The sequence below is a fragment of the Coturnix japonica genome, chromosome 1 (genome assembly GCF_054131305.1).
Source record: "Coturnix japonica strain WE chromosome 1, WE-NBRP24, whole genome shotgun sequence".
NCBI lineage: Eukaryota > Metazoa > Chordata > Aves > Galliformes > Phasianidae > Coturnix > Coturnix japonica.
This window is the reverse complement of record NC_140663.1, coordinates 76,232,941-76,254,592: the sequence shown is the minus strand read 5'-3', so window position 1 is coordinate 76,254,592 and position 21,652 is coordinate 76,232,941. Positions and strand designations below refer to the sequence as shown.

The 21,652-nt window shown below is 45.1% G+C and overlaps 4 protein-coding genes across 7 annotated transcripts; 3 read left to right on the top strand and 1 right to left on the bottom strand.

Moving 5' to 3' along the window:
- Positions 1-797: 797 nt before the first annotated feature.
- Positions 798-4,987, bottom strand: LOC146762532 (cell surface glycoprotein CD200 receptor 1-B-like). 3 transcript variants are annotated; one of them, XM_085545610.1, is made up of 5 exons: positions 4,753-4,987; positions 3,852-4,157; positions 3,337-3,421; positions 2,383-2,482; positions 798-1,144 (listed from the first exon to the last, which is right to left on the bottom strand). In XM_085545610.1, exons 1-5 carry the CDS (start codon positions 4,886-4,888, stop codon positions 1,079-1,081), a joined length of 693 nt encoding a protein of 230 aa, XP_085401736.1. In that variant the 5' UTR covers positions 4,889-4,987; the 3' UTR covers positions 798-1,078. The 3 variants fall into 3 exon arrangements, with proteins under 3 accessions (XP_085401736.1, XP_085401729.1, XP_085401732.1); XM_085545603.1 differs by having other exon boundaries at positions 3,173-3,421; positions 4,753-4,975; XM_085545606.1 differs by lacking the exon at positions 2,383-2,482 and having other exon boundaries at positions 1,030-1,144; positions 3,173-3,421; positions 4,753-4,972.
- A 1,766-nt stretch (positions 4,988-6,753) lies between these two features.
- Positions 6,754-12,862, top strand: LOC107320010 (cell surface glycoprotein CD200 receptor 1-B-like). The gene is made up of 6 exons (XM_085531975.1): positions 6,754-6,916; positions 7,959-8,264; positions 10,044-10,349; positions 10,779-11,027; positions 11,726-11,825; positions 12,514-12,862. Exons 1-6 carry the CDS (start codon positions 6,754-6,756, stop codon positions 12,530-12,532), a joined length of 1,143 nt encoding a protein of 380 aa, XP_085388101.1. The 3' UTR covers positions 12,533-12,862.
- A 2,301-nt stretch (positions 12,863-15,163) lies between these two features.
- On the top strand, positions 15,164-18,909 carry GTPBP8 (GTP binding protein 8). The gene is made up of 7 exons (XM_015875469.3): positions 15,164-15,498; positions 15,595-15,693; positions 15,839-15,969; positions 16,324-16,423; positions 17,036-17,154; positions 17,377-17,503; positions 17,905-18,909. Exons 1-6 carry the CDS (start codon positions 15,187-15,189, stop codon positions 17,459-17,461), a joined length of 846 nt encoding a protein of 281 aa, XP_015730955.2. The 5' UTR covers positions 15,164-15,186; the 3' UTR covers positions 17,462-17,503; positions 17,905-18,909.
- Positions 18,910-19,162: 253 nt separating this feature from the next.
- On the top strand, positions 19,163-21,496 carry TAF13 (TATA-box binding protein associated factor 13). 2 transcript variants are annotated; one of them, XM_015875482.3, is made up of 4 exons: positions 19,163-19,198; positions 19,291-19,369; positions 19,459-19,556; positions 20,875-21,496. In XM_015875482.3, the coding sequence occupies exons 1-4, from the start codon at positions 19,172-19,174 to the stop codon at positions 21,043-21,045; spliced, it is 375 nt and encodes a 124-aa protein (XP_015730968.1). In that variant the 5' UTR covers positions 19,163-19,171; the 3' UTR covers positions 21,046-21,496. The 2 variants fall into 2 exon arrangements, with proteins under 2 accessions (XP_015730968.1, XP_085401751.1); XM_085545625.1 differs by having other exon boundaries at positions 20,390-21,496.
- Positions 21,497-21,652: the final 156 nt, after the last annotated feature.

Genomic DNA, 21,652 nt, shown 5'->3' with positions numbered 1-21,652 from the left:
AGAAAGCTCTGGGGAGACCTGAGAGTGGCCTTTCGAGTATCTAAAAAGGAAGCTATAAGAAAGAAGGATGCAGACTCTTCATCAGAGTCTGTGGTGACAGGACAAGGCAAGATGGTTACAAACTGAAAGAGGAGAGATTTAGACTGATATGAGGAAAATGGTTTTTTGTAGTAAGGGTAGTGAAACAATGGAATGAGTTGCTCAGAGAGGTGGTAGATGCCCTGTCTCTGGAGACAGTCTAGGTCAGGCTGGATGGGGCTCTGAGCAACCTGATCTAGCTGTAGGTGCTAGATCAGATCCCTGCTTCATTGCAGGGAGTTGGACTCAAATGAGTTTACGATTTTATTCTCTATACATCGCTAGTTGTGGCAGTGTATCATCATCTGGAAGATTACACACAAGGACTCTTTTGTGATAGAGCCAGTAGGATGTGTTTAAATCAACTGCTACAGATCTCTGTGTTCCATGGGCTGCAGCTCTCTTTTATGCAAAGAGATAAATGAGAGTTTAAAGCTTAGATCTCAGGACTGTAATATCTTTGATGCTTCAGGTGGCAGTAACTACTCAAGGTCAAATATTCTCTGTCTTCTTTGTTGTTGTTGTTGCTTGTGGTGATAAGTCATTTTTATAATGAAATACAATATTCTTCTGGTAAAAATAATAGAGATGCTCAAATTAAGCTTCAGTCCTGCATAACCATCTTGGGAAAGCTGCTATTGTTAGTATGCAAGAAAAATTCTTATGATTTATCTGAGCCAGTAAAATGGGATACTTGAATACTAGAGTAGGATACCGTGTACTTAAAACTGAGTGACTTTCTTTTATACAACACGAATTATTTTCCAATTGTGTATTTACATGGGTGATGGTGTCCATGGTTGCTTTAGAGGGGAAAAAAAAGCTGACAGAGGTCAGGTAGGATCTGCCCTGCATGTTATCTTTCCGCACAGTTACACTGTCTGCTTCGTGGATGTTTGCTTCATCTGCCTGAATGCTTTGACACTGTGATTGGCTGTGGCATCTCACATTGCTGACTGAAGCATACAGGGAGTTTCTTCATCTGTGCTCAGGTGCTGAGTTAGAAGTAGCCCTGGATGGCTACACACATGGGATATGCTTTGGCTTTCATGGGTTCCTCTTCTTTCTGGAAAACAAGACATCAATACCATCAACATGAGGCCTAGGATTTTTTGAGGAATGCTGTTTGGTGCTCTAGGAATGTAAGAACAGAATTCCTCCTATTGATTTCTTTTGGAGGGGAATTTCAGAAACACTAGGCTTTATATCTGTAACCTCACAAGAGAATGCTTTAATTCTGTTTCTGCATTACTTGTTTGTGCTGTAACTCTGGACAGCAGCAGCACTTTGTGGCAGAGAGGCTAACTCTGATAACTGGCCATGCTGCCAGATTGCTGCCAGAACTCAGGAGCAGTTACAGACTGATTCTGATCTAGTGCAATACTTCCTGCATTTCTGCATTGGCCCTGCCTTCCTTACTTTTTTTCGAGAAAGACAAGATTGTCCAAAAGTGTGTATCCAACCTCCAGATGATATTTTGCTGTCGTTTAATCTTCATCACCCGGAAATCCTGTTTGTTTTTCTGTCTGATCGATGGAACTGAACAGACCATTTCTTTTGTATTTTTGCTACCAGAAGAAGTATGGAAACAAGAGGTGGGGTCTCTGGCACCAACGAATGAATTCTAAGAGCAGCTGTGATGTTACAGACCTCTGATGAACCTACATGAGCACAAGATGAGCTGGCTCACGTGTGACAAATTCTGAGATGACTGCACGTGATGTGAAATAGCACCAGAAGCCCTTGTAAACTTCTCTAGGTGTGACCAAAGGAGTTTTGCATGCATCACATCCCGCGCATACCTTGCATAACGGAACATGCAGAGGTGAAGAACAGCCAAAAGGAAAAAGGAGGCCAGCAGAGAAGCAAGGCTGATGACACAGAGAAGAAACCATACAATGTGGTCTAAATGGAAAGTTATTTTAGGTACACCTCACCTTCAAACAGGGAAGCTGAACAAGAGACACACTGACAGGTTCTCCCAGTTCCTGAAGAATGGATTTACTCTGCCAGCTTCCTGACAGAATGAAGCGTTTCCATTCAGTGCAGCATGCAATATAATGAGTGTCCCTTGCCAACATCTAACCAGCTATGGTTTCTACTCAGTGCCATTATTCAGTGAAGATGTGAGCAATGCACAATTACTGCAGTAGAAAGTCAAAATATTTGATATGGTTAATTCACCCACAGTAGTTACCCTGAGCAGCACAGAGTGACAGAATTGTTTGATTTCAAGACACAAGCAGTATTTAGAGCTTTCCAATAACACCAGACAAGTTTTCCTTAGCCCCATATTGTACGTACCTGTAACCATGAAGCTTTAAATAGTAAATGGCAGCTACAAAGGTGATGATGATCAGGAAACCAACAAAGATGGCTATATGCGGTATGAGGTGTCTGTGTGCTAAACACAATTAATTAGTCTTAGTTGTGCCTTCTTACTGCTCTGTTTCTTTACTATTTCAGTATAAGCATTAAGCTACATGCATTTTCAGCATGCTTGTGAAATAGAATCCTCTTTAGCAAAAGGGAAAGTCATTAATGAAAGCTGTCTGAGAAGCAAAAATGTAGTTTGTGTCAGAAACAAAAACAGATGGCCCAGATTCCACATTGGACAACTCATGACATTTATGCACTATGAGCTGCTCACAAGGACTCAGCATATCTCCATATTGAGACTCATAACTCAGAATGAAGTTATTTATTTGTTTCTGCTCACCATTTGCTATTTGGTCTCTATCTTACCACGATCCGAGCAGGAAATCATTTGCATCTGAACAGATTTTACTGACGGTCTGGTCCCACATGGTTATTTTAACAGTAAGAGCATGTCTGCTCTGAGGCTGCTTCCTGCAGCTTTCCAACTACCAAAGGAACACTAATGCATTAATGTACTTCCCTCTTAGGGAAAAAAAAAGCACTTGGAAATAGTGACTGGAACACAAACAAACTGTCAAAGTTTATGAACAAAAGTGCTGTGGGATGGCACTTGTCTTTGTAGAATTTCACTGTAGGTGTCTGTAGCTGTAGTGCAAAAATGTGAACAGAGGGCTAAACAGGACTTTGAACGCTGAGCACACAAAGGGAAGCTTACATGGGAAGCAGGCTATGGACTTGGTCTCGTTCAGAGTTGCATGGGACACAATGCAGGTAGGATTCTCCCCACTGGTGCTATGTGCTGTGAACCTGCTGACAACAGTCACTGTCCCGTTATCGTGGCTGTCTGCTCTGGGTGTGGAGTTGCTCTCTGGGACCCACCAGATCTCAGCAGCTGGCTTCACTGTCTCTGCCTCGCACACAGGGTTCCCGTGGTCATCGCAGTAGAGAGCCATTCTTGGGGGAACTGCAAAGTACCAGGAAGGGGGAAGATGCATGTGGATTGCTGCAAAGGGATAGGAAGTATCCCTGGACATGGAGGTAGGCAATTCACTACAATACAAGGCTGAATTAGACTTGTCCCAAGCAGCCATTGCTGAGTGACTGCAGCATAACAGTGAGCTCATTCAGAATCCTTCTTCAGAGTACTGAAAATTGCTTCACACTCATCACTTATAACTCTACAGGGAAGGAAGAAGCAGCAGAAGGAAAGAGAGTTTTGTCAAATAAGGAAAGAAGCTGAATTACTCTGAATGAAATACGTGACCATTCATTTCCATGAGAAAGCTCCACTTCTTACTGCAAACTTCTTCCAGTGCACAAGGAGAGGAGCTTTGTATGCACAGGCCTGGACACCGTCCTCTGGAGAACAGTGAAATGAGGAAGGAGACCCTTACCTAGCACAGTCAGGTAATGCCAGTGGTGGAAATTCCCTTCATCATTTACCACTTCGCAGATGTAATTTCCCTCATCAGCCATTTCTACTTGCTGTATCTCAAGTGCCTGATCCCAGTCTGGTCTGGATCTCCAGTTCATTCTGAGACTGCAGTTGGTTCTTAATATATTGCGACCGTTCAAGTACATCAAGCTGCACTGGCCTCCAGTCTTGGGGATTATTTTCCACGCTGCCATAGATACATTTGTTATATTAGGGCAGGTCATCACAGCGTTGTGACCCAGGTATACTGACAATCTGCTAATTCCTGGAGGAGACAAGGAAAGAGAAGGATGTATGAAAAGGTGCTCTAGGATGTCACGTATGGCCTCAGAGTTCTGGTCTGTGCTTCACATGGAAACGTCAGCCATGCTGCATTCTGGAGTGAGGTCCTGTCTCTGCCAGCCCAAGAGCTGTGTGTGTCATTTTAGACAGAAACCAATTCCCAAATTCGTGGCTGTGTTTGCCAAATTGGTCCTTGGTTTTACTCCTGTCCCCTATACAGTCTTTTCCCTTAACCAATCAATAAGTAACAGGGTTTGGAAGTGAAGGCTGGCTGAGCCCATTGGCATGGGAAGGTTTCTTGGGGTGCTCTTCCCTCAGCATCACTGCCCAGTACAGGAGAAAAATGGACACTGAGCCCTGTTTTGTGGTAGATATGAGCAGCTCTGCTAATCAGGTCAAGCACTGGAGTCAAATGAAAAATGACAAAGTAGAAGAGAAAATACAACATTTAGCTGCAAAGAAAACATGCGCCTGCTTTTGGACAGATGGAGAAACCCCTGACTCAAGATCACTGCCCCACAACCCTCTGTCCTACCCAGTCTCAACAAAAGCCAACATACAAAAAATGCCAGAACTACCTGAAGCTCCTGTGACTGCAGTGCTGGTGAGCAGAACAATAGTCCATTTGATCTTCCTGACCACTTCCAAGGCAGCTCTCGTGTTCATGGGTGACGCAGGCTTCTTACAGCGTCCAGCTTGCTGTGACATCCCCATCTTCCCCTGCTAGGGATGTGCAGCAGTTAGAGCCACTGCTCTTCCTGCGCTCATTCGGACCTTCGACTGTAGCCGCAGCTTGATGGTTATTCATATTTAGAAGCTTCTTCCTGTGCAGTGAATTGGTCGACGTAAAGGAAATGCTATCAGTATTTGTTTTTTGCTTTCCGGACTTCCACAGAACATTACTAAGAGAAGATAAGGTCTGTAGCAAAACTTGCAAAGTATAAGCAGAGTGATTTTTATGCCTGGCCCTGATCCGACAGTGAGGATTTTATCATTAAGAATGGGGGGAAGGTTATTCTTATCTTACTGCTTAAAGAGTACTTGGCATATTAAAAAGCCAAATAAAACCCTCTTAAAACCCATTTCCCTTCCAACCTACTCTGTTCTTCTCTTGTACCAAACAGTCTAAGACCTATTCTCTAAAGTGTATTGCCAGTCCCTGCTCCTCTCCAGGCAGGGAAGGTGGGCAGGTAGAGGCTGTCCATGTGATTAACCCTGCTGTCATACCAGCAAAGTTACCTGCCTTAGATATAAGAAGTACCTCTCTGGGAATTAATGGAATGAATGGATTTTAATCACCAAAGCGTTAGCCTTCTGTACCCTTGAAACTCCCAGGCTGAAATGAGGTGCTGCCTATTTTTCCTGTTCCTAAGGGGACAGAGATCTTCCGCCCACAGCAGCTACAGCTGTTTTATGGATGTCCATGGCTGTGCTGAAACGTGCCTGCCTGAAAGGGCTATGGTCCTCTGGTCAAATAGACACAAAGCTTCTGCAGATGAGGGAACCATGGGCTTAGGCATGAGCCCAAGATGACAAGAACATATTTAACACTCTGGCGCAGATATCCCTGTAGCATTGGAGCTTCAGCCACCTCCTCTTGAGCAATGGAGCTTAGCACTAAGGGACAGAGGCAGAAAACATGGCTTGAGCCATAGAAACTGGAAACGCTGACGTTCATATTCTCCTGATTATTGTCTTGTGTTTTCAATTTGAATTACAAGCTGCTCACAGCACAGCAAATTACTGCATGGCTGTGATGAAGGGAAAGGCCATACAGGTGCAATATGGACGGGGTACAGTGGGGAGGGTGGCTGCTGTTTCTCAGTTTTGGAAGGTCAGCCTCTATCATCATTTAGCAGTGAAGCCACACAGCATGGCAATATGGTGGCAAGAGCATCACTGGTGTGTAGCAAGCAGTTGTGTGCAGTAGAGCGTCTGCGTAAGGGCGTTTGCTTGTGCGCACACTGCCTGCACCCTCACCTCCATCTCGTGGGCATAGCGAGCAACAGCAACGTCTTGGGAAGCTCCTCCTATTACATGGGGGTCCGACCTTTTGCATCGCTTGGGCTGCAGAGAATGAAAGGGAATTGTTTCGGGCAAAGCTTATGTCTGTTGCTCCCAAAGTAATGGCTCCTAATTATATCCATGGAAACTACGACAGATACACAGAGCACAATAACACTATTTGACTGAGCGAATACTCAGCACAAGACAACTCCCGTTCACTCTGCGCAGCCCAGGCGATGCAGGAGGTACTCTTTAAGCAGTAGGATAAGAATAACCTTCCCCCCATTCTTAATGATAAAATCCTCACTGTCAGATCAGAGCCAGGCATAAAAATCACTCTGCTTATACTTTGCAAGTTCTGCTACAGATCTTATCTTCTCTTAGTAACGTTCTGTAGAAGTCCAGAAAGCAGAAAAGAAATACTGATAGCATTTCCTTTACACTGACCAATTCACTGCACAGGAAGAAGCTTCTTCATATGAATAACCATCAAGCTGTGGCTACAGTCGGAGGTCCGTATGAGCGCAGGAAGAGCAGTGGCTCTAAGTGCTGCACATCCCTAGCAGGGGAAGATGGGGATCTCACAGCAAGCTGGACGCTGCAAGAAGCCTGTGTCACCCATGAACACAAGAGCTGCCTTGGAAGTGGTCAGGAAGATCAAATGGACTATTGTTCTGCTCACCAGCACTGCAGTCACAGGAGCTTCAGGTAGTTCTGGCAGTATTCTGGGGTCAAGTGAGTATTAAGGGCTGAGGAAGAAGGAGCAGAGCATCACAATGATGTTTTTATCGATTCTTCTTCAGATGGAAAACAACAACAACAGAAAACCACACAAAAAAAAACCCACCAAAAACTAAGGAAAGGGATATTTAGAAATCGACAGAGGGAATATCTGATGGAAAACCAATAACCTGCAAGAGTTTAACTGTGATTCACATATTCTTTAAAAAAAAAACTAAGTTCCAAAAATGTGGGATCTCAAAATATATCAATAAGCTTTCTGCTCCTTCTCATACATTAACTGTGCATTAACTTTGCAAATTCATGGTGGTTTTTTGTTTGTTTGTTGTTGTTTTTTTGTACTTTTTTTTCTTTGTTTTTTGATTTTTGGGTGAGCTTTTTTATTTTATTTTTTTCTTTTTTTTTGTATGTTGGCTTTTGTTGGGACTGGGTAGGACAGAGAGTTGTGGGGCAGTGATCTTGAGTACGTCAGGGGTTTCACCACCTGTCAGAGAACAGGTGTGTTGTCTTTGCAGCTAAATGTATTTTCTCTTCTACTTTGTCATTTTTCATTTGACAGTGCTATAATCGGGGAAACTGGTTCAAATAAGTTCTGGAGTGGCAGGACAGAATTTGACTCCAGTGCTTGACCTGATTAGGAGAGCTGCTCATATCTACCACAAAACAGGGCTCAGTGTCCATTTTTCTCCTTTACTGGGCAGTGATGCTGAGGGAGAGTCAAGAAACCTTCCCATGCCAATGAGCTCAGCCAGCCTTCACTTCCAAACCCTGTTACTTATTGATTGGTTAAGGGAAAAGACTGTACAGAGGACAGGAGTAAAACCAAGGACCAATTTGGCAAACACAGCCACGAATTTGGGAATTGGTTTCTGTCTAAAATGACACACACAGCTCTTGGGCTGGCAGAGACAGGACCTCACTCCAGAATGCAGCATGGCTGACATTTCCATGTGAAGCACAGACCAGAACTCTGAGGCCATACGTGACATCCTAGAGCACCTTTTCATCCATCCTTCTCTTTCCTTGTTTTCTCCAGGAATTAACAGACTGTCAGCATACCTGGGTGACAGCGCTGTGATGACCTGCCCTAATATAACAAATGTATCTATGGCAGTGTGGAAAATAATCTCCCAGACTGGAAACTGGTGCATCTTGGCATACTTGAACGGTCACAATACATTAAGAACCAACTGCAATGACAGAATAAACTGGAGATCCAGACCAGACTGGGATCAGGCACTTGAGATACAGCAAGTAGAAATGGCTGATGAGGGAAATTACACCTGTGAAGTGGTAAAAGCGGATGGGAATTTCCACGTCCTGTATCACCTGACTGTGCTAGGTAAGGGTCTCCTTCCTCATTTCACTGTTCTCCAGAGGACTGTGTCCAGGCCTGGGCATACAAAGCTCCTCTACTTGTGCACTGGAAGAAGTGTGCAGTAAGAAGTGGAGCTTTCTCGTGGGAATGAATGGTCATGTATTTCATTCAGAGTAATTCAGCTTCTTTCCTTATTTGACAAAACTCTCTTTCCTTCTGTTGCTTCTTCCTTCCCTGTAGAGTTGTACGTGATGAGTGTGAAGCAATTTTCAGTACTCTGAAGAAGGATTCTGAATGAGCTCACTGTTATGCTGCAGTCACTCAGCAATGGCTGCTTGGGGCAAGTCTAATTCAGCCTTGTATTGTAGTGAATTGCCTACCTCCATGTCCAGGGATACCTTTCCTCGGGGCACGTGGCCATAGTATTTCACTCGAATGCAAGAACCTTTCAATGAAACCTCATTCAGCAGAACTCTTATTCCAGTGCTTAGTTTTAGGGATGTACTAGTGAAGTTCAATATTTTAGCATAAACAATGTTGTGAAAACATAGCTGGATCATGGTCATCATGAATTCCTGTATTTACACACAGTTACGGGCCACATTCCAAGAGCAGTTTCAAAGAACAAACTGCAGAACTTAATTCCCACCTAAATCAGACAAAATTAACTTCCTTTGTTAGAAGATGTCAGCATTTCTTTCTGGAATAAGAGGCCTAAAGAGCTACTAATCTCCTCTGAATCAGAAGCGATCCAACAGATATAACCATGTCCTGCTACAAAGGCATCATTACTCTCATCCATCCATCTTTCCCAGGGTATTTGTCTGACATAGTGTGTTTCATGTCATTTCATGATGCTGTGCTACCTGCAAAGTTGCTCATTTTAAGATGGTATTTAGAGAGAAGAAGAACTAAGAAATATCCTGGATTGGATCTAAATACTGTACGAATCTTGAAGACTGAGAACAAGCTTTCTTTCCCTGCTGTAGAATAGTCATCAATTCCACGATACTAACTGTAGCAACTCAACCAAATTAAAAATGTTCTTTTCTAAGTGTTGAATTTTAGTAGTGGTTCCATGATGGCGTAAGCAGGAGAACTGTAAGATTAGACATCTAAAATGTGAGACTACAAGAGTATAAAAAACGTATTCAATTGAGGAAAAAAGATAAACATGTTTACTGCACTTCTCATGACGGTAGACAGTACCTTAAGAAAAGAGGCTATCTCTTCCTCCAGAAAAAAGAAAACAAGATCAGTTTGTATCCTTGCTACCCATCAGGACAGTAGAAATCAAAGGCTTTCTGATGAAAGACTGCCAGTAGAGAATCCGATCCTAGAGACAAAAGCAAAGACAAAGTAGGTTCCAAACCTGGAGAAGTGGCAACTGTACAGAATTTGACAGAGAGCACAGAGGCACATGGGTAACAAGAGACAGGGAACTACTAAATGAATGCTACACAACAAATGTTTAAGCAACAAGTAAAAGAGTTGAACACATCTGAATAAATTGCTGATCTGATAAAACCAATGTGCTAGAGCATGATTTTCTTCCAGTATCTCTCTCATCCAATAAGTCCCATTGTGAAATACGTGGATAGAGTAGACTGTAATAGCCCACTGCTTTCACAATCCACACCTGTGCAGATGACAGACAACTTCAGGATAAACAACGACAAGGCATCAATCCAGAATGTAGCATGGCTGACATTTCCATGTGAAGCACAGACCAGAACTCTGAGGCCATACGTGACATCCTAGAGCACCTTTTCATACATCCTTCTCTTTCCTTGTCTCCTTCAGGAATTAACAGACTGTCAGCATACCTGGGTCACAGCGCTGTGATGACCTGCCCTAATATGACAAATATAACTATGGTAACGTGGAAAATAAGCCCCAAGACTGGAGGCCAGTGCAGCTTGTCATACTTGAATGGTCACAAGACAGAAAGAACCAACTGCAGTGACAGAATAAACTGGAGATCCAGACCAGAGTGGGATCAGGCACTTGAGATACGGCAAGTAGGAATGGCTGATGAGGGAAATTACACCTGTGAAGTAGTAAATTCTGATGGGAATTTCCACGTCCTGTATCACCTGACTGTGCTAGGTAAGGGTCTCCTTCCTCATTTCACTGTTCTCCAGAGGACTGTGTCCAGGCCTGGGCATACAAAGCTCCTCTCCTTGTGCACTGGAAGAAGTTTGCAGTAAGAAGCGAAGCTTTCTCATGGGAATAAATGGCCACGTATTTCATTCAGAGTAATTCAGCTTCTTTCCTTATTTGACAAAACTCTCTTTCCTTCTGCTGCTTCTTCCTCCCCTGTAGAGTTATAAGTGATGAGTGTGAAGCAATTTTCAGTACTCTGAAGAAGGATTCTGAATGAGCTCACTGTTATGCTGCAGTCACTCAGTAATAGCTGCATGGTACAAGCCTAATTCAGCCTTGTATTGTAGTGAATTGCCTACCTCCATGTCCAGGGATACTTCCTATCCCTTTGCAGCAATCCACACACATCTCCCCCTTCCTGGTACTTTGCAGTTTCCCCAAGAATGGCTCTGTACTGCGATGACCACGGGAACCCTGTGTGCGAGGCAGAGACAGTGAAGCCAGCTGCTGAGATCTGGTGGGTCCCAGAGAGCAACTCCACACCCAGAGCAGACAGCCACGATAACGGGACAGTGACTGTTGTCAGCAGGTTCACAGCACATAGCACCAGTGGGGAGAATCCTACCTGCATTGTGTCCCATGCAACTCTGAACGAGACCAAGTCCATAGCCTGCTTCCCATGTAAGCTTCCCTTTGTGTGCTCAGTGTTCAAAGTCCTGTTTAGCCCTCTGTTCACATTCTTGCTCTACAGCCACAGACACCTACAGTGAAATTCTACAAAGACAAGTGCCATCCCACAGCACTTTTGTTCATAAACTTTGACAGTTTGTTTGTGTTCCAGTCACTATTTCCAAGTGCTTTTTTTTCCCCTAAGAGGGAAGTACATTAATGCATTAGTGTTGTTTTGGTAGTTGGAAAGCTGTAGGAAGCAGCCTCAGAGCAGACATGCTCTTACTGTTAAAATAACCATGTGGAACCAGACTGTCAGTAAAATCTGTTCAGATGCAAATGATTTTCTGCTCGGATCGTGGTAAGATAGAGACCAAATAGCAAATGGTGAGCAGAAACAAATAAATAACTTCATTCTGAGTTATGAATCACAATATGGAGATACGCTGAGTCCTTGTGAGTGGCTCATAGTGTATAAGTGTCATGAGTTGTCCAATGTGGAATCTGGGCCATCTGTTTTTGTTTCTGACACAAACTACATTTTTGTTTCTCAGACAGCTTTCATTAATGACTTTCCCTTTTGCTAAAGAGGATTCTATTTCACAAGCATGCTGAAAATGCATGTGCTAGAGCAGCTTAATGCTTATACTGAAATAGTAAAGAAACGGAGCAGTAAGAAGGCACAACTAAGACTAATTAATTGTGTTTAGCACACAGACACCTCATACGTCATACAGCCATCTTTGTTGGTTTCCTGATCATCGTCACCTTTGTAGCTGCCATTTACTATTCAAAGCTCCATGGTTACAGGTATGTACAATATGGGGCTAAGGAAAACTTGTCTGGTGTTAGTGGAAAGCTTTAAATACTGCTTGTGTCTTGAAATCAAACAATTCTGTCACTCCGTGCTGCTCAGGGTAACTAGTGTGGGTGAATTAACCATATCAAATATTTTGACTTTCTACTGCAGTAATTGTGCATTGCACACATCTTCACTGAATAATGGCACTGAGTAGAAACCATAGCTGGTTAGATGTTGGCAAGGGATACTCATTATATTGCATACTGCACTGAATGGAAACTCTTCATTCTGTCAGGAAGCTGGCAGAGTAAATTCATACTTCAGGTACTGGGAGAGCCTGTCAGTGTGCCTGTTGTTCAGCTTCAGTATTTGAATGTGAGGTTTACTTAAAATAATTTTTAACTTTAGACTACATTGTATGGTTTCTTCACTGTGTCATCAGCCTTGCTTGTCTGCTGGCCTCCTTTTTCCTTTTGGCTGTTCTTCACCTCTGTATGTTCCGTTATGCAAGCTATGCGCAAGATGTGATACATGCAAAACCACTTTGGTCACACCTAGAGAAGTTTCTGAGAGCTTCTGGTGCTATTTCACATCACGTGCAGTCATCTCAGAATCTGTCACAAGAGAGCCAGATCAGCATTTGCTCACGCAGGTTCCTAGGCCTCATGTTCATGGTATTGATGTCTTGTTTTCCAGAAAGAAGAGGAACCCATGAAAGCCAAAGCATATCCCATGTGTGTGGCCATCCAGGGCTACTTCTAACTCAGCACCTGAGCAGAGATGAAAGAAACTCCATGTATGCTTCAGTCAGCAATGCGAGATGCCACAGCCAATCACAGTGTCAAAGCATTCAGGCAGATGAAGCAAACATCCACGAAGCAGCCAGTGTAACTGTGCAGAAAGATAACATGCAGGGCAGATCCCACCTGACCTTTGTCAGCTTTTTTCTTTCTCTCTAAAGCAACCATGGACGCCATCACTCATACAAATACACCGTTGGAAAATAATTCATGTTGTATAAAATAAAGTCACTCAGTTTTAAGTACATGGTATTCTACTCTAGTATTCAAGTATCCCATTTTAATGGCTCAGATAAATCAGAGGAAATTTTCTTGCATGCTAACAATAGCAGCTTTCTCAAGATGGTTATGCAGAACTGAAGCTAAATTTGAGCTGCTCTATTATTTTCACCAGAAGAATATTGTATTTCATTATTAAAATGACTTATCACCACAAGCAACAACAAAGAGGATTGTGAATATTTGACCTTGAGTAGTTACTGCCACCTGAAGCATCAAATATATTACAGTCCTGAGATCTAAGCTTTACACTCTCATTTACCTCTTTGCATAAAAGAGAGCTGCAGCCCATGGAACACAGAGATCTGTAGCAGTTGATTTAAACACATCCTACTGGCTCTATCACAAAAGAGTCCTTGTGTGTAATCTTCCAGATGATGATACACTGCCACAACTAGTGATGTATAGAGAATAAAATCATAAAATCATTTGAGTCCAACTCCCTGCAATGAAGCAGGGATCTGATCTAGCACCTACAGCTAGATCAGGTTGTTCAGAGCCCCATCCAGCCTAACCTAGACTGTCTCCAGAGACAGGGCATCTACCACCTCTCTGAGCAACTCGTTCCAGTGCTTCACTACCCTTACTATAAAAAAACATTTTCCTCATATCCAGTCTAAATCTCTTCTCTTTTAGTTTGAAACCATCTTGCCTCATCCTGTCAACACAGACTCTGCTGAAGAGTCTGTATCCTTCTTTCTTACAGCTTCCCTTTTAGATACTTGAAAGGCCACTCTCAGGTCTCCCCAGAGCTTTCTCATTTCCAGGCTCAACAGCCCCAGCTCTCTCAGCCTGTCCACACAGGGGAGGTGTTCCATCCCTTGGATCATTTTTGGGGCCCTCCTCTGGACACACTCCAACAGCTCCATGTCTCCCCTGTACTGAGGGCTCCACATCTGGACACAGAGCTCCAGGTGAGGCCTTACCAGCACAGAGTAGAGGGGCAGGATCACCTCTCTTCATCTGCTGGCCATGCTGCTTTGGATGCAGCTCAGGATACAGTTGGTTTTTATAGGCTGTGAGGGCACACTGCTGGCTCATGCCCAGCTTACCATCTAACAGTACTCCCAGGTCCTTCCCAGCAGGGCTGTGCTCCATCCTGACATCCTCCAGCTTTGTGAGCAGTATAGCAATCATGGGGGTTGCCACGGACCCAGGTGCAGGAACTTGCAGTTCAGTTTGGTGAACATCATGAGGTTCACCTGGGCTCACTGTTCTTGCCTGTCTGGGTCTCTCTGCATGGCATGGGTATGCTGACCACACCACTCAGCTTGGTGTCACCTGCAAACTTGCCGAGGGTGCACTTGATCACAGCGCTGATGTCACTGATGAAGATATTGAAGAGCAGCATTCCCAGTACTGACCCCTGAGAGATACCACTCATCACTGGTCTCCATCTGCATACTGAGCCATTGACCACCACTCTCTGGGTATGATCTCATAGTCATTTCCCTGTCCATCAAATATTCTACCCACCAAATCCATATCTTTATAATGTGGATTGAAGGATGTTATGGGGAGCTATGTGACAGGCCTTACTGAAGTCCTGATAGATGGCAGTGGCTCACCCCTTGTCCTCTGATGCAGTTATGACATCATAAAAAGCAACCAGGTTGGTCAGGCAGGACCTGTTCTTGGTGTACCCATGTTGGTTATCCCAGATTACCTCCCTCTCTTCCACCTACCTTAGAATAGCTGCTAGGAGGATCTACTCCATGATCTTCCTCTGTACTGAGGTAAGGCTGATAGGTCAGTAGTTCCCTGGGTCATCCTTTCTATTTTTCTTAAAAATGGTTGTGACGTTGCCTTTTTCTCAGTCACCAGGGACTTCACCTGGCTCTTGATATCATCAAGTGTGGCTTGGTGACTGTGTCAGCCAATTCCCTTAGGACTCTGGGATGCATCTCATTGGGACCAATAGACTTACAGATGTTCAGGTTCCTCAGGTTCCTCATAGCAAGCAACAGCAACGTCTTGGAAGCTCCTCCTATTACATGGGGGTCCGACCTTTTGCATCACCTGGGCTGCAAAGAATGAAGGGGAATTGTTTCGGGCAACGCTTACGTCTGTTGCTCCCAAAGTAATGGCTCCTAATTACATTCATGGAAACTACTACAGATACACAGAGCACATAACACTATCTGACTGAGCGAATACTCAGCACAAGACAACTCCCGTTCACTCGGCGCATCCCATGCAAACCAAAAGCTCGGGCACGTAACGGGTTAAACGCTGGGTAACGCCGAGCCCTCCCCGCCCCGCCCGCCGCCTTCCGGGTAGCGCCGCCGCGATGCTGCTGCTGCGGGCGGCTCGGAGCCGGGCCGGGGCTCGGCCGGGTCGTGGTTCTCCTCCGCCGCTAGCCGCCCTCTCGCAGGTGTTGAAGCTGGAGCGGAGCCGCCGTGACGGCATCATGTTCCCGTTGCAGCGGTTAGCCCGCAACCTGGCTCCCGGCGCCGAGGAGGCGGCCTTCAATCTGTTCCAGCCCGGGCTGGCCGCGCTGCAGCGCGCAGAGGTGCTCTTCACCTCCGGCCGCGGCCACAACATCGACTACGTGAGCTCCGCCGTCCGCATGGAGCACGCCCCGCCGCCCGCTCTGCCCGAGGTCAGGATGCGGTGGTGAGGCCGGGCGGGCTGGATTTGATGCCCCCGCTGTGCTCCGTGCGGTCGGTGTGGAAGTGCTCGCTGTTCTCTAGTGCAGGTGTGCTTCATCGGCCGGAGCAACGTGGGCAAATCGTCGTTAATCCGGGCCTTGTTTTCGTTGGCTCCAGACGTGGAGGTCAGAGTGTCTAAAACTCCAGTAAGTGTCGGTTTAATTTCGCTCCCTCTGGGCCAAAAGCTGCTTGGTAACCCAGGCGGTGGTATGGAACTGAGACCGCTTCCCATGTCCCAGCTGCCCATCTTAGCATCTCTTTCTTCTTTTTCTTCCTAAATCTTCTCCCCAGGGCCACACAAAGAAGATGAATTTCTTCAACATAGGGAAGTACTTCACTTTGGTGGATATGCCAGGGTACGGCTACCGTGCCCCAGAAGACTTTGTGGATATGGTGGAGGCTTATCTGCAGGAGCGGCGCAAGTAAGGGACTTCTCTATACCTATGCAGCGATGAGAGATGAATGCTTATATGCAGATTCACGTAATCAGGTGATAAAACACCACAGAGGTAGCAGCTTTCAGTGGTCGTGTTGATGAGTCTAAAGTTGTTCACTGGAAACCTCTGTGGTGACCCTCATTCACTCACTCATGCTTAGATCAAAACAGCAGAGCAGATGGAGGTGCTGCTCCATGCTGAGCTCTCAGCTGCCACGCACGGCTTTTCTTGTCTTGTCTTCCTCCAAATCTTGCATTTCTTGTTGTTGCTTATAAGTCTGGGAGTAGCACAGCAGGACAAAATAACGGTGCTGGCTTTTGTCGCCTGTATTTCTGACAGCTTGAAGAGGACTTTTCTATTAGTTGATGCTGTGGTAGGAATCCAGAGCACAGATCTTATTGCAGTAGAGATGCTGGAGGAGTTTGGGATTCCTTATGTGGTGAGTAGTGCTTTGTTCTTGAGGAGGTGGAAGCAGTATGAAAACTTGTGTTAGATTACCTTTAGCATATAACTATAAAGGAATGTACCCCCTACCTGAGCTTTTGCAAGCTGTCCTACCTGACTAGTAATGCCATCCACTCCACCTTTCTTTACTGATAATAAAATAGATCAAAATAGCAAAATCACAGAATCACAGAATGACCCGGGTTGGAAGGGACCTCAAGGATCATGTAGTTCCAACCCCCCTGCCTGGCAGGGCCACCAAACATACACATTTACTAGATCAGGTTGCCCAGGGCCCCGTCCAGCCTGGCCTTGAACACCTCCAAGGACGGGGCATCCACAACCTCCCTGGGCAGCCTGTTCCACGGCCTAACCACTCTCCTAGTGAAGAACTTCCCCCTAACATCCAACCTAAATCTTCCCTCTTTTAACTTAAAACCATTTCCCCGTTTCCTGCTATTGTCAGCCCTTTTGAGACTCCCCTCCTGGGTGTAAGTTCCCTTCAGGTATTGAAAGGCTGCAGTGAAATGCTCCAGGAAGTCTTCCAGGCTAGTACCAAAATCATCGTCTTTTCCCCTCTCAATCTTCTCTTTCTGGATCCACACAGATGGTGTTAACAAAAATTGACCGAGCTTCCAGGGGACTGTTGTTAAAGAATGTTCTGGGGATCCAGGAGTTTGTAAAGGAGAAAACCCAGGGATGCTTTCCTCAGCTATTCCTGGTCAGGTAATGCTCTTTTGTTCTTGCTGCTGTTCCTTGTGGATGGTGATTTGCACTGACCAACCTACCTTCACCTGGAACTGTGTTAGCTGTAACTGATTACATTAGAAGTGCTTACTCTATTAATGTTGTATTGCACTGTGGGGATGTAATTTAAGTGGTTGAGTTTGCTCGTCTTGCTTCAAGATACTGTAGCATCAAGCACTGAACATACCTTTGTTTCCACAGTTCTGTGGAGTTTTCGGGAGTTCACTTGCTAAGGTGTTTTGTAGCCCATGTTACTGGAAACCTGCCTAGTGTAGAGGCCAGTTGAGAAGTCTGGCTCCTGATCTGCTCGGCTCATCTGGAACAAAAGGTACCAAAACCAAAGGTCTGGATTGTTGTTGTAAGAACCTGAAGCACCACAATTATTTTTGGATAAACTTGTATAAATTTTTGGCTAAAGTAATGTTTGTAAGGATGAGCTTTTTGTTTAATAAACTTCTTAATCACTGTGAATGAATCTTGGGTACTACACAAAACCTATGTGTTTGTGTCAAGGGAGGGAAAAGAAATAATCAGAGAACCTCCAGAGAGAAGCCAGGTACTTGCTTTGTTGAGTTGAATGACACCTAGCAGTTTAAATGAGCGTATGGGCACCCTGCCTGCTCTAAGGCTGTCCAGAGTGAAAACAGTCAATGCTTTGTTTGCAAAAAGCTTTTTGGAAACTTGTATTTTTTTCACTATTGTAACTCCTCTGCATTGTGCATTCCGTAGGTTCAGCGTGATAGCATGGCATGCCTTGCTTGTGTACATCTGGTTGTCCCTGTTACGGGTAGAGGTGGAAAAGGAAACCTACTTTATGGGATCTGCCTCCTGGTTGGCTGTTGGCTTGAAACAGTGGTGATGAATGAACAACACCTAGCAGAACTCTCTCCTCCTGCACTTGATCATCACTCAGTGTTGCATGAACCTTCTGTTTTAAATCCCACGTGAGTTCTGCAGCTGCGCTCAGCTCAGTTACCAGAGATGGGTCCATTACCTACATCTGTCCTGCCCTGGGAGCTGAAGCACAACACAGAGGTCCTGCAGCCACTGTACCTGGCTAAGGTCAAAGGGAAACCACGTCTGGTACAGAATGTACAAAAAGGACTGCCATTAAATAGCAGTAGTTGTACACAGCAATTTAGACCAAAGCTAATAAAGTGCCTGTGTCACACTCTGGCACACATCTTGTCCTGTCTTAAGACTGCCAATTCTGCGTATACAGTTGCTGAGGTTAACTTACATTAAATGTTTATATCTCAAGGAAAAGTGATTCTTTCATAACCCACTCTGAGGCTTGAAGGTGGTATTTCTACTGTTTGTTACGTTAAGGAATGTCCTGTAACTCTCAGATTAGGCTTGAAGTTTGTTTCCAGCAGATATGTAGGAAGTGGCAGGGTGAAGAAACCAGCAGGGAGATGTGGATCTCCAGTTTCTACATGTAAGCAGAGATCAAGCATGTCATGCTACCGTTTTGCTTCTAATCCCAAAATGCTCCAAAGCAAATTGGCCTGTGAGTGTCTGATTCTAGAAATAAATACAGTAGGATCTAGAGAGGTGGAAAACACTCAAGTCAATGTTTTGGGAATAATTGTGTGTTTGTATCTTAAAACCAGTGTCTTTCAAAAGCATCAGTGTAGTCAAAGCTGTTATCTTCAAGGCCTCAGTTTGTTATGTGCAAGATTTGGAAGCTCTGTGACAGGTATGGCAGTAAATAAAATCGAATTAAGCAAGTGCTCCATAGATTCTTCTTGACTCTGCTGTCCAGTAAGGTTTTGTTTCTCCAGTGCCTGTACCTTAGCTGCACCTTTTTCTTCCTCTTCTTCAGCTTCCTAAGGAAAAAAATCTTTTGAATAGCCTAAGTTCCCAAGGCATTTCTCACACTAGATGAGTGAGGGGTGGGAAACGGCCTGGCTGCTATAGACGCGACACAACAAGATGGCGGCCCCCACGGGAGGCGGGAACGGGAAACCGGAAGCGGTAGCGGGCTGTGGCGGCCATGGCGGACGAGGAGGAGGACGCGCCGGTGAGCGGCGGGGATGGGTTGTTTGCGTTCAGCCTCGGGGCGGGAGGGAGCTCCCCGTTTAACGGCCTCCTTCCTTCGCTTTGTTCCTTCAGTTCGAGGAGGACTCCGAGGAAGCCGGCGGCGGTTTGGACGGCGGGCAGGGCAAGAGGAAAAGGCTCTTCTCTAAAGAACGTGAGTCCAGGTTGGGGGGGGAGCTCAGGGTGGGAGCGTTACTGATGCATTGAGCAGATGGAGGCCTCACGCTGTGTGTATTCCCGCAGTAAGATGCATGATGTACGGATTTGGAGATGACCAGAACCCTTACACGGAATCTGTGGATATTCTTGAGGACCTGGTGATAGAATTTATCACTGAAATGGTAAGTCAGTGGTGTACCAAACACAGGTCTGTTAGCCTTGAGAAAGGAAGACTGAGAGGGGATCTGATCGATGTCTGTGAATATCTAAGGTGTGGGAGGCAAAGGGGTGAGGTCAGACTTTTCAGCGGCATGTGGCAATATGACATGGGGAAATGGCCACAAACTGGAGCATGGAGCCACACAAATGTGTGCAGGAGCTTCTACATGGAGAGGGTGATGGAGCACTGGAACAGGCTGCCCAGAGTGATTGTGGAGTCTCTTTCTCTGGAGCTGTTCAAGACCCACTCGGACTCCTACCTGTGCAACCTGGTGTAGGGAGCATGCTTTGGCTCCCTCTGCTTCAATGACAGCATTATCCCAGGCAAAAACTCGGGTGCTGCTGGGAAGAAATCTAAACTCAGATATAAGAGGTTGGATGTTAGGGGGAAGTTCTTCACTAGGAGAGTGGTTAGGCCCTGGAACAGGCTGCCCAGGGAGGTTGTGGATGCCCTGTCCTTGGAGGTGTTCAAGGCCAGGTTGGACGGGGCCCTGGGCAACCTGATCTAGTAAAGGTGTATGTTTGGTGGCCCTGCCAGGCAGGGGGGTTGGAACTACATGATCCTTGAGGTCCCTTCCAACCCGGGTCATTCTGTGATTCTGTGATTGCCCTTCCGATATTAAGATAGAATTAACATATTTTACTCCACATGGATTTAGGGCAACGTTTGGAGGCTTTAAGTAACAGTTAGGGGAAAAAATCCATAGCTGACTTTGAGGCACCCATGGCATCACTGTGTGTTCTGCTGACAAATGGCTCAGCTTTGAAATGTTATGTGCTTCTTGTGTTCTCTCAGTGCCTTTACACAGATGGAAATGCCACACCATAAAATAAATGCAGCCATCTGGGCCCTAAAGCCACTGCTGATCCAGACATTTGGATACAACTTGAGCACTTATGTTAAAAAAAAAGAATAAGAAAAGCGGTATTGTTTGTGGGTCCCTTCTCATGAGAAGTTAGCCTTGCCTATTCTCAATAGAAAAAACTGTCCTCTGATGCAGGTATTGCATACTGCACGCAGATTCTGCTTGATGCTGTTGCTCCTCAAGCACTTTGCAGATCAGGTGTCCCCTCCCCAGTCTGCCTTCAGTTCCAAAGACATTCTTGTTGTGTGTGCAGTGGTACTCAGTGCATATGAAGTACTGCACTTGGATGGCAATGCCCAGATCCTGCACTTGCTGCCTTCTAGACAGTTTAAAATGTCAGGAAATACAGTGGGATTGAGATCTGAAAAAAAAAAAAAAAAAGGGGCAGAGGAACACTGATGTTTCTCTCTTGCAGACGCACAAAGCCATGTCAATTGGACGGCAGGGCCGTGTACAGGTTGAGGACATTGTCTTCCTAATCCGCAAGGACCCCCGGAAGTTTGCCAGAGTTAAAGACCTTCTGACTATGAATGAAGAACTGAAACGTGCCAGAAAGGCCTTTGATGAAGCAAACTATGGATCTTGATTCTGTGTACAGGCTTGACTGGAGCATGCTGTGGGCTCCTGTTGCTCAAGAGGAAGAAATGTCATGTGTTGCTTTGAGGGGTTATTTGAGCTGGAGATCATTGCTGCTGGGCTATTTGCTCTGCCTCTCAGCCTCTTGTGGTAGGCATTCAAACAGCTAGATGTTAACTGATTACACGTGGCGCTCCTAACGTGTTTTTATACCATTATGGGAATTTGAGAAATGAGCTCTAAGGATATTTTAAAGGTGAGAAGTCTGCAGTAGGACGGCTGAATTGGGAATCTACAAGGCCCATGACAAGGTCTTCTCTACTTTGGTTATCTCAAGGTATTTTGTTGACAGGAAACCTGGAAAATAGATGTTGGTTAACTGGACAAAGTTGTCAAGCCCAAACTATTACAAATTCTGCTCTGTACATAAACTTGAATAAAGCAACTCGAGTCTGTGCCCACTCTTCGTAACTACACGTACACTGATCAGTTAACGCAGGGCACATAAAAATTGTTGGCTATTGTAGCATCTCTTGAACTCTAAGTGCTGTTTCTGTCCTAGTAGACACAGCTCTCCTGTTTTTACTGTACACTTAGAGAACTGAAATTAACCTGTT

Excerpts from the sequence above, each read along its gene's own strand:
- LOC146762532 (XM_085545603.1), bottom strand. The coding sequence starts at position 4,888 with ATGGGGATGTCACAGCAAGCTGGACGCTGTAAGAAGCCTGCGTCACCC. Across the intron at positions 4,158-4,752 it reads TGCAGTCACAGGAGCTTCAG|GAATTAGCAGATTGTCAGTA; the intron begins GTAGTTCTGGCA and ends TGTCTCCTCCAG. Across the intron at positions 3,422-3,851 it reads GCATTACCTGACTGTGCTAG|TTCCCCCAAGAATGGCTCTC; the intron begins GTAAGGGTCTCC and ends GGTACTTTGCAG.
- GTPBP8 (XM_015875469.3), top strand. The coding sequence starts at position 15,187 with ATGCTGCTGCTGCGGGCGGCTCGGAGCCGGGCCGGGGCTCGGCCGGGT. Across the intron at positions 15,499-15,594 it reads CGCCGCCCGCTCTGCCCGAG|GTGTGCTTCATCGGCCGGAG; the intron begins GTCAGGATGCGG and ends TCTCTAGTGCAG. Across the intron at positions 17,155-17,376 it reads CCTCAGCTATTCCTGGTCAG|TTCTGTGGAGTTTTCGGGAG; the intron begins GTAATGCTCTTT and ends TTGTTTCCACAG.
- LOC107320010 (XM_085531975.1), top strand. The coding sequence starts at position 6,754 with ATGGGGATCTCACAGCAAGCTGGACGCTGCAAGAAGCCTGTGTCACCC. Across the intron at positions 6,917-7,958 it reads TGGCAGTATTCTGGGGTCAA|GAATTAACAGACTGTCAGCA; the intron begins GTGAGTATTAAG and ends TGTTTTCTCCAG. Across the intron at positions 11,028-11,725 it reads GTCCATAGCCTGCTTCCCAT|CACACAGACACCTCATACGT; the intron begins GTAAGCTTCCCT and ends AATTGTGTTTAG.
- TAF13 (XM_015875482.3), top strand. The coding sequence starts at position 19,172 with ATGGCGGACGAGGAGGAGGACGCGCCG. Across the intron at positions 19,199-19,290 it reads ACGAGGAGGAGGACGCGCCG|TTCGAGGAGGACTCCGAGGA; the intron begins GTGAGCGGCGGG and ends TTGTTCCTTCAG. Across the intron at positions 19,370-19,458 it reads AAGGCTCTTCTCTAAAGAAC|TAAGATGCATGATGTACGGA; the intron begins GTGAGTCCAGGT and ends GTATTCCCGCAG.